The 11065-nt window shown below is 50.9% G+C and overlaps 1 protein-coding gene across 2 annotated transcripts in view; it reads left to right on the top strand.

Annotated features, from left to right (window-relative positions):
• The first annotated feature begins 260 nt into the window (after positions 1-260).
• Positions 261-11065, top strand: part of SH3BP5 (SH3 domain binding protein 5) — a 79898-nt gene continuing 69093 nt past the window's right edge. The window contains exons 1-2 of one of the 2 annotated variants that reach the window (XM_042957245.1): positions 261-320; positions 2829-2891. In XM_042957245.1, the coding sequence (XP_042813179.1) occupies positions 276-320; positions 2829-2891 (108 nt within the window). In that variant the 5' untranslated portion in view covers positions 261-275. Of the gene's footprint in view, positions 321-743; positions 1124-2828; positions 2892-11065 lie in introns of those variants that run through there. The other variant, XM_042957244.1, reaches the window with a different exon arrangement.

Genomic DNA, 11065 nt, shown 5'->3' with positions numbered 1-11065 from the left:
CTTCTTCCGCCTCACGATGTTGAGTTTGCCAGGGGGAGCTCATGCTCCCTACTTGTTCCTAAATCCTTGGCCAGAGTGTGCCCAGGTGTAACAGGAGGTTACACCTGTTGCCACCTGGAGAAGGCTGTACCCAACCAACCACATCCATGATCATCGCTGGATTTTCCGTGCTTGGTGGCTATTCAGGTAGGCCAATCCCACAACTGTGAGAGCACAGGTATTTGGGTCTGGAGCTCCGCACAGCGGGGGCCACGGAGCCTTTGGACAAGGAATCCATGAACGCGCCTGCACCTAGCTTCCCTCTGTACTTTTGTGTCTATGTGAGCGTATGTTTCATTTCCGTTTCTGGGGGAACCCTTCAAATACAATTCCCAAGGTTCACCCAAGGGGAGAAACGTGCTTTGGAGGCATAAGGGGATTTGAGTGCGTCTTGAAACTGGTCCAGGGTCACAAGCTTCCCAAGGTGACTTCAGGCCGTGGAAATACCCCAAACTTTCCTTCCATACAGTCAGTTTGCCTTGGCTGTGGAGGGAGGAAGAGAGCAACCCCGAAAGCAGGCGGCCAACGTTGCGTACTTTGTGATACCCCCCCCCCCCCCCCCCGCTAAGTTGACAGAAGGGGGAAGGCTCTCCTGTGCCACCACCCTGAGGGTTTTCAGGGAGCTGGGGTTTTTGTGACGGAGACCTGGGCGGCTGGGACCGGCGGCGGAACAGTCACAGCGCCGAGGGCGGCCCGCCGGGGCGAGGGCGGAGCGGGCGCCGCTGCGCTGACGGCCTCGGCAGAAAGGGGGCGGCCGCGCCCATTTCCTCCGCTCAGCCCGGGCCGGCGGGATCCGCATCGGCGAGCGGCGCCTCCCTGGTGTCGGCCGCGGCGCCTCGGGACCGTGCCGGGACTGGGGCGAGTCGGCTCTGGCCGAGCCTGCGGCGACCGCCGCCCCTCCGGACGCTCCGAAGTCCGCCGCGCGGTCGGCGTTCCGGCTGCCAGCATGGACGCGGCGCTGAAGCGGAGCCGCTCCGAGGAGCCGGCAGAGCTCCCGCCGTCCGCCCGGGACTTGGAGGAGGAGGAGGAAGAGGGGATGGAACAGGGGCTGGAGGAGGAAGAAGAGGTGGACCCCCGGATCCAGGTAGGGCGCGCGGGGGGCGCCGCGGTGGTGGGCATCTACACTTGGCGCTGGCCTCGCAGCCCCCGGTGCCTGCGGTCCGGGGGAATCGTGGCTGCGTATCTTCGGGGGCGAGAAGAGAGGGTCTGAATTCCCAGTTTTACCGGGTTCGTGGGGAGGCAGCAGTGCCCGCGTGGATGCGGCCTGACTGTATCGCGGGGATCCCCCGCAGACCCCCGCCGGACCTGGGGGTCGCCGCAGTCTGCCCAGCGGTTCGGGCGGATGTGCAACAAAGGGAAAAAGGGGGCGGGGGCACCCTGCGGGTGTTGGGGTCCTCCCCCACCCCCCGGCCCTCGCCGGCCAGGCTAGCTGCGGTCGTTGCGCGGCCTCGGGGCTGGGGGCAGAGGGGTCGCCCGGCCCGCGTGGGCCTGGGCACCGTGGGCGTTGTCCGCCCCTGCAGCGTGGGCTGGCACCGTGGCGGGGTTGCGAGTCCTCACCTGGCGGAGGTGCCCGGCCTGAGCCATCTTCCGCCTCCTCTGATGCATTGTTAGCAAAGGGCTTATTGTCACCACAGGCTCAGACCTCCGCTTGGCTGCGAATGGTTGAAAACCCAGCTTTTCCTTGTTACGGGGTCGGGGTGTGAACGGAAATCGGGGACAACTGATGCGCAAAGCTGACGCGGGGAGAAGGCGAGGGGATTGGCCTGGCTCTCTGTGCCTCCATTTCTGAGGGAGATGATTAAAAAACAATTTCCAAGGCAAGATCTAGGAGTGACAGCTTAACCTCCTCACCCTCTAGGCAAAAAGCACGGCAAATCCCTTTCCAAGACTGGTTTTTCTCCTCTTTTCATAAATCATTTAATATATATATTGCTTTTAACCATGCGCCGCAATTTCTGGAGCCCTAATTGGTTTTTCAGTGCACAGATCAATTAAAAGCTCATTTAACTCAGCTGTTGCCATTTAAATGAATTGTTTTGGCAGATTAGCAAGATAAAGATCAGGTGGAAAAATCTTTTCGTTAGGGATTCTATTAATTAAAATCACTAGTTTAGACTACTAAATCTTGTTTTCCTGGTACAGGATTTCTGTTAACAAGATCCTTTGTCTGCAGAGTAAAATGAGTTAACTTGTGCTGGGTACTTTTTACAAAATGTTAGTTTAGAAATATTTATTTTAAGGATCAGGATTAAAGTTATTTTTGTTTCGTTAAAAACAGCTAGGAGGCTTTAATTGGCTGTTTGAAAAGATTTTCATCTCTAGAAAAATAACCACTAATGAGTTAATGCCAGAATTCTACCCTTGATCTACATCATTTCACTGGGTTTAGAGTTTTAGCTTGGCCTTGTTTATTTTCTTTTATTGTCTTTTCTGCATAGTTTTTCCTGTAAGGCAGAAGGTACTGTTTTGATTTGACTCTTAAACCATTTGTAACAGGTGGGTTTACCTGAAGGCACGTACCTGGAATAAATACTTGACCTTCTAAGAAAAAAATTCCTAGGACCTTAAGACATTTTTGAAAGGACACCATCGAGAAAAAGATTTCAGAAATACCGACATTTCATTTGCTTTTCCAGCCAAGGCTCAGTTATTTTCCTTGAGAATTAATATTGACTTGTCCCTCTTCCTACAAATTGTGCTGGAGTACTTTTGCAGAGAATGAGCTCAGTCCTACTGGAAACAAAAGACAAATCGTTTCAATCTTTCCCCCCCCCTCTTCTCTTCACTAGGGAGAACTGGAGAAGTTAAATCAATCCACGGATGACATCAACAGACGGGAGACTGAACTTGAGGTACAGAAGGCTGGGTCCCTGGTTCCTGGTGAGGTAGTGTCAGTCCTGCTGACACGAGGCTGCTTGATTTTGTTTTAATAGCTGGAGGATGACTGCTGGCGTCCCCTCCATGGAGTTGAGCAACAGCCCGCTGTCTGACAGAATAAAATACGCTGCTGAGCCCAGTGTGTGGGTGGAACACATGTGGATCCTATTTCACATGTTTTTCATCATGGGAGCTCCGTGGGGCCAAAACCAGGGGCTGTGTGGAGCCTTGAAGTTCATGTGTCTTGTGGAAAAGCTTGAAAGGATTGAGGGGAGAATTAGCTGCATTGTTTCATAGAGAAGAACGAATGAGTTCACAGAATCTCTTAAATATTTTCGGGGGGTTCCTTACGTTTGTACTTGGAAACATTGCGTATTTCCTTAGACATCTGCCGTTTTTGACTTTCTGTCCTAAAAATTCACCCCCCTTCCATCTCCCTGCTCATTTCTTTATTGTCTGCTTGCGTGTAGAATGTAATTATCTTAATGGTAAGGAAAAGCTGTTTAGACTGGAAGGGCTTTCCTGCTGGGAAGAATCTTGGGAGAGACTAGAACTTGATTTGAATTTCATGAGCATCTTCCAACGTGAGTGTAAACAGATGAGCATTCTTCACAACTACCAATTAGTCCCCAGCCCTTTTTAGTAGTGGTTGGATTTACCATCCATCAGCAAATTTGAACAAGCCCCGCATGTATCTGAGAGCCTGTGAATGATTCTGTCAGAGTTGAAGGGATGCAGGGAGCTATTGGGAGGACCGTTTCTGTAGCAGGAGAAATAGCAGGGAAGGTCACCGGAAAGGGCAGGAAACATCTGGTCCCTAAGAATGAGGGTGGGGGAGATAGGAATAATCTACTGGGAATACGCTGGCAGTCTTGACTTCTGGCTGCATGGCTAGGCCCCCGAGGCACCAAATCTGGGTGTGGCAAAAAAAAAAAAAAAGATTAAAAGCTTGTTTTCTGAGTTGTGTGTGAAGGGTTATCGCCAACCCCTCTATTCTGATTGTATGTGTCCATGAACCCTGGCTGCCCTTCTCCCCCCAAGTGAAGTGAAACCTGCATGTTTATTTAAAATGTTTTGATCGCTGATGAGTTGAGGCTCTTTGGGCAATTGAAATCTCTCAGAATCTCACATTTCTAATAATATTCAACGACAAAAAACCCTACCATTTCTGCAGGGCTGTAGAGTTTACAAAGGGTTTTCACAAGCTGTGTCTCCTCCTGTTACGGCCACCTAGAACCGTGCTGTCCAGTGTGGTACTCACTGGCCGTGTGTGGCTATTTAATTTTAAATTAATTAAAATGATACAAGATTAGGGGCGCCTGGGTGGCTCAGTCGGTTAAGCGTCCGACTTCAGCTCAGGTCACGATCTCGCGGTCTGTGAGTTCGAGCCCCGCGTCGGGCTCTGGGCTGATGGCTCTGAGCCTGGAGCCTGCTTCCGATTCTGTGTCTCTCTCTCTGCCCCTCCCCCATTCATGCTCTGTCTCTCTCTGTCTCAAAAATAAATAAAAACATTAAAAAAAATTTAAAAAGATACAAGATTAAAAATTCAGTCAGTGTAGCCGCCTCTCAGGAGCCTAGTAGCCACCGTATTGGGCAGAGCAGAGAACAGTTCCATCATCGTAGAAATTTCTGGAGAGCACAGTCCTGGAAGTTGGGGGTCTACCTCCTCACCAGATGAGGATGTGGGGGTACTGGGCCTACTGGTTCTGTGATGTGGCAGAGGCTGGTCATTTTCCACATGCCTGCTAGCTCTCATGTTCTTCCATTCCAAGTAGGAGTAGACAAGTTGGAAATAGTCTTGTTTTTTTTGTTTTTTTTTGCAAACGATTGCTTTCTTTCTTTGACAAAATTTGTCTGCCCGTACTCCACTTTTTTTGGGTCATGAACAAGACAGCCCCATATGGTGCGCTAACCTTCTGAATATAAAATTAGTTCACCTGATAAACTTTTCACTCTGATTTCACAATCCTCTTTCTGAATACACTTAAGTATTTGTCTGTCACAGGAAGCTGCAGGACAGGTGTTTCCTGCCTCGCTCTGGAGATCACTAGGCAGCAGTGAAGAGAGGTGGTCAGAACTGGCCTGTGTTGCTGGCTGACCTTTTCTTGGTGGTGTTACAAGCAAGGTGGACTCACCGAAGTATCATGCAAGCCATGGAAGGCATTAAAACTTCCCTAGTGGCCACATTAGAAAGTAAACGGCTGAAATGAATTTTGCTCTGTGTTGTGTAGCCCAGAATGCCCAACATCGTACACTGTCAATATCAAAACAAGTAAAGAGATGTTTTACGTGTAGCTTTGTAGTCTCCAAATTCTTGTGCATGTTTTCCACTTACAGCACATCACAACGGGGGCTGTATTGGTGCTTGAGAGCCCACAACGGGGGCTGTATTGGTGTTGTGTTTGTGTGCTTAATAGCTACATGTGGCCCCAGGGCTGCTAGATGTTTCCTGTCACACTCACTAAGGAGCACTGAGATTTCACCCTCCGTGCGGGCACACTGACACTTGATATGTTGTCGGAGCCTGGAGGGAGGAGGATGTGTCTGTGTGTGTGTTGGGGGGGGGGGCTGTGTTCCTTCAGTCAAGCCCTGGGCACCAGGCTCGGGGCGGGCGCTCTGTTGGCCGCTGCATATACCCGGGTGAACTGGACTCGCCTTTGGGGAGTTTAATTTTAGCCGAGGGTGAGGAACCGAGAGGTAGATAATAATTGCTGATTGTAGTAACTGCGGTCAAAGAGTGATGTGGCAGGGGATGGGGGGGGGGGGAAGGGGGGTCGCTAGAAGACACCTGAGCTGAAGCCTGTGGTGAGGGAGAGTCCTTGTGCGAAGGGAAGCAGATGGAGTGAGCAGTGGGGGTGGAGGAGGGGAGTGTGCCCAAAGATGTGGGGCAGGAAACAGCCATTTTAACACTGGGTTGGTTCTCGTCTTCGTGCTGATAGTTCTCTGTAAAGTCGCCGTGATCACTCGCTTGCGTGGATGCCGAACCGTTGCTCCTAGTGGGGTTGGGGGGCTGCAGAGTGTTGTGCCCAGAGACCCACAGGAACCCGACCCTGTATTACGCTCCCGTGAGCCTCTGGTCGCAACAGTTTTGGTCAGCCAGTCAATATGTTACCTTGTTTTATGTGTGTTGCTGTTTAAAGACAGTCTGTCTGGTACACATTGTTGATTCATTAACGTTGGGCTCAAAGGCAACAGCGCTGTGACTCATGCCTGAACACAGCTTGCCTAAACACACGGACGTTCTCCGTTAAGGCCCTGTCACCACCTTCTTGGGCTCAGGAGCACTAAACACTAGCCAGCGTGTCAGCACTGGGCTTGGGGGCCTTTGAGACAGCTGGCTGCCTAGGGGGCGTCTGACTCTCGATTTCAGCGTCAGGTCATGATCTCCCTGATCGTGGGTCTGAACCTCACGTGGGGGACAGCGTGGAGCCTCCTTGGGAATCTCTCTCTCTCTCTCTCTCTCTCTCTCTCTCTCTCTCTCTCTCTCCCCCTCTCTCTCTCTCTGTCCCTCCCCCACTCGTGCGCACAGGCGCGCTCTCTCTCGAAATAAATCAACTTCAAACCAAAACAGAACAGCTGATTCCCCAACACAAAGCACAAAAGTGCAAAAAGTGTGGCACTAAACGGACCGTGGGAGTGCGGCCACTGGGCATGTCCATGAATGACTGCAGGAGCTCCGACAGTATTGATTTTGGAATTAGAAATTTTAATGAGTATGGAATCTGCAAATAATGAGGATTGATTGCGCGTAATTTCAGAGCCTCTAGGGGAGGGCCTTTGGCTTCTGCATTTCCTTTCCCTTTGCTTTTTAATTATGGTCTGGAGCGCCCAGCACCCCTCCTGACTTGGACTCCAGTGGGAGCAGATTGGTGATGAGGTTTGTGTTAGCTGCTCCTTCACTCAGAATGTGGCACGGTTGTCTCTGGGTAGCCGTAGGTGAGGTGCGGGGCCCGGATTCACCTCCATATCCCGTCTCTTGTGTTGGTTGTTGAAATCGGAGAGTACCAAAAGGCCTTTGGATGCCAGCCACCCGCCATGTTGTCACTTGGATATCTGCCTCTTCCTGCAACCACGGTTTACCTCTGACATTGTTTAAACAATGTTGTATCCCCTTTGCACTCTGATTTATATCAAGAGGGCCAGTCCTTCCAGGCTGTTGACGGAGTAACCTTTTAACCAGAAAGCCCTGGGATATAAGCCTGATATTTCAAATTAAGAAGCTGTATTCCCCCCCACCCCCAGACATGTTGATGAGTCAGCTTGAATCATTGAGTACTTACTGAGCACCTACTGTGTACTGAGAACAGCGAAGGGGAGCGAGCAACGGAGAGAATGGGCAGAGAATTCCAGTTAAATAACGAAAGTACACAGTAGGTTTCCTGGTGATATGCCGTGAGGAGAAAAATAAGGCAGGGAGAGGCCTCGCAGGGTGGGTATTTTGGAGTCAGGAGGATGCATTGTTACCTATGGTGGGTTTGAAAGGCTTCCCTGAAAGCATGTCTGGAGAGAATGTACCTCACGGCCATGTGGGGGAAGAGCATTCCAGCCAGAGGGAACAGCCAGTGCTAAGCTGGGCTTACTGAGCACCAGCAAGGGTGGGGGGTGTCCAGTGTCCTTGGGGCGGGGTGAGCCGTGGATGCAGGAGTCAGAGAAATGTGTCGTTCGGTGTGTAAATGTGCTGATGTACTTTTGCAATGCATGTTATACAGAGCTATCTTTTTTCAAGTGTTTGTTAAAACAAGCGATATTCCTTGCCAGTCATTTACTTTTTACTGTGATGTGTGTGGTTTTCATGATCTCCCCTGCTTGCGGGCTGTTGTAGGGCTGGGAAATGGTCAGAGAGGAGGAGGAAGGACAGCATCAGGGCTAGTTGCCCATGGACAGCTTTTCTGGCTCCAAGTAATCAAAAGCTGACTTTTCAGCCTGCCCTTTCCCCAGGGAGGTGAAGGCAGTGAATTGTAAATGCTCATACTCTTTCTCTCACTGCTTGGGTGGGGTGGTTTGAAAAGGCATTTGATTCTGGCCAGCTGTGTTCCCCAAATTTGCATAAGGCCTGCACCTAGAATCTGCCTTTTTCCCCTCCCAGAAACCAGCAAACACTTTCTCTTTAAAATAAAACAAAAAACCCAACTGTTTTGTCCTTGGAAACTCAAGGGTGGGAGAGGAAAGGCAGAGGTGAATTGGAAGCAGCCTGGCCTCTCTCTAATGAATTGTTAGCACAAGTCAGGGCAAGAGAGAAGTTCTTTTCTGAAAGGACAGTGTTGTCACATCTGAGCACTTTCTCCTTCAAGGTGCGTGTGTGTGTGTGTGTGTGTGTGTGTGTGTGTGTGTGTATTAGAGAGAGAGAGACAGACATATGAGTGAGTGCACATGTGTACTGGGGAAAGCCCTGTGAGACTCTAGTTGTGCTTTGAAGAAGGTCCACGCTGGGACTTCTGTACTTCGGTGAGATCTGGTTCCAGTAGGCATTGGCCTGGAGATAATTGTGTGACAATACTGGGCATCCTCCCCCCACCTCCCCGTAGGTTGAGTCCTGCGTAGGGCACTCCACACAACCTCACACACAGGCTCCCTGCCCTCTCCAAGCTTGGGTTTCCTGGATTCAGGCATGTAGTTACTCAGAGGCACGTGTGTGGCCTTTGGGGAGCCAGGGGCAGCTTTGTAGGAATGGAGGGGCATCAGAGTTGAGGCCTGGAGACCCCCAAGTTATCTGGGAGGGTCAGTTAATATCCCAGGGGTCTGGCAGTGGAGAAGGAAGAGAGCTGACCATCCAGACATCACCTCAGCTTGGGCCGTCCTGGGAAGGGTGGGATGGCTGGTTGTAAAGGTAAACACACTTGAGGACTTTTCTAGGTGCCTCTGGGTGATTTGAGCTGGAGCTGCTGCTGTCCCCACAAGTTGGCTTGAAGTTTGGCCATCAGAATGGTAGGATTTAGGGCTTCCTGCTTCAGTGACATACCCCCCACACTGCTGCTGGGATGTCAAGGGACAGTAACTTTTGACTCAGCCATCACACATGTAAGAATTTATCCTTAGGGAATAACTAGGCAAGGATATAGGTCCAATAACGTTCATGGCAGCATCGTTTAAAAATGTTGGAAAATTTTGAATCTAAATGACTGTCAATAGGGGATCTGTAAAATGAATATAAGGCACAGGCACTGCTGGTAGCCTAAGCCTTAAAACGATGACACAGCTTGTCATTAACGTGGTAAGATGTATGGATGGAGACAGGTTCCGGAAGAGCACGCAGTATGGTCCTGTTCTAAAAATCTGTGTTTATAGGCATAAAAATGCGTGGAAAAGATTATACACGTTCTGATGAGAAATGAGCAATATTCACGGTCTTCATACTTTTCTATATATATATTTTTTTAGTTATGCGCATTGAATTTGTATTACTTTACGGTCAGGAAAAAATCCAAGCCCAAAGTCGTGGGGAAGTAGCGGGCTGAGGGAAGACTGGTCTTGGTATCCGGTGACACGGGCAGAATCTGAGGTCTGGTGACGTTTAGGGGCACTTGGCTCATTGGAAACTGAGTCACCTCGTCTGTGAATTGAGGGAGTGATTCTTGACCAAATGCCGGGGAGGCCGGGAGGACAAGAGGGAGTGCTTTGACAGCCACGCAGCAGCCTGCGTGAAGGAGAGGCCTCGTGCATGTGGGACAGGCAGCACCAAGGCCCCCCGGGTGCCGGATGCAGAGACCTCTCTGACGGGCTGTCCGTGGGAGCCAGGCCTGCCACAGGCTCTGGCCGTGGCTCCGTTCTCCTCCTCTGCGCCCCGCCATGGCGTTTCTTTGTCAGAGACTGGCTCTGGTGGGGGGCCAGAGAGAGGGCTTGTCCGGCGGGATGGACTCTGCTCACTGGAGCCCCAGGGTTTTGCTCTGTGGCTGGCCCACTGGGGTGTGGGGATGAGTTTCCCCGAGGGAGCCCTGCTTTGCTAGGGTGTGTCCCCTCCTGGGATCTGTCTGGTACTACCTGTGGTGCTCAGTCGCTGTTCGGGTGGGTGAATAACACGATTGCCCCTTCACGGCTTTGGGCAAGTTACTTAATGTCTCTGGGCCTCAGTTTCCCCATTCCAATGATGGTGCCTGGGAAGCCGTCAATAAATATTATCGCTGCTGTTAATGAAGCGGGACAGATGTGGGCTGTAATGTGGTTCGTCCTTGCAGGGGAGACGTCGGTCCATCCTGGGACGTCTTCCCTGCCTGTTTTTGTCTCCTGACTGCCCTTCAGTAACCATGACAGCTAATGATAATAGTGTCTAGGACGTGCCAGACCCTGTTCTAAGCACTTTGTATACGTAAACTCGCTGAGTCGTCAGAACAATATTATGCAATAGACATTATTCTCACCGTTTTGCTGATAACAAACTGAGTTCAAGTGTCTGACTCTAGATTGATTGCTCTGTGGTGGACGAGCATCCTCCAGACTTGAGAATGGCCCCGGGGGTGCAAAACGGCCCCTGGTCATGAGCCAGTGCTCTAGAGCAGTGCCATCCAGGTGGGGCCCTTGCACCAGCTGCCTTAGGCTGACGTAGGACTTTGTTAGAGTTGCAGAATTTTTGGCCCTACACAGACCTAGGGAATCAGAATTTCTGGGAGTCGGGCCCAGGAGCCTGTCTTAAGCTGTGCCTGTCTCATGCACGTTCATCAGGCTGTATTCCCGTCAGTTATTTACTTGTCTGGCACCCCCACTACCCTGGGCCCTGGTGGGGGGAGTGGCTGGGCTTCCTATCTTTGTGCCCCAGCACTTTAAGCAGCACCTGAACACAGGTACCATGAATGTCGGAATGGATGGATGTTAACTTGTGGTTAGAATCGAACGTCCTTGTGGACCCCCGGCCCTTTGGCATGGTCGTGCATCGTGTCCTACAAAACAGGCGGCTCCCCTTTCTCTAGGGCCCACTCCAGAACTACATTTGTCCCCAGGCTGTTCCTAGGCTGGGAACAATTTCAACACTGCTAGAACACAACCTGTGCTCTCCTTCCCCTTCTCAAAGTCCCTCACGTAGAGAGGTCTTAGCTTGTGAAAGTTTAAGATTCTGCCCTACTTGGAGATGCTAGGGGTTCGTTTGTTTTTAATTAAAATACAATTGATGAACAATATCCTGCTGGTTTTAGGTGTAAGATGCAAGGGTTTCAAGAGT

This window comes from Panthera tigris, chromosome C2 (genome assembly GCF_018350195.1).
Source record: "Panthera tigris isolate Pti1 chromosome C2, P.tigris_Pti1_mat1.1, whole genome shotgun sequence".
In the NCBI taxonomy this organism is placed as follows: Eukaryota; Metazoa; Chordata; class Mammalia; order Carnivora; family Felidae; genus Panthera; species Panthera tigris.
Note: the sequence above shows the minus strand (reverse complement) of the source record. Positions and strands in the feature narration are given on the sequence as shown.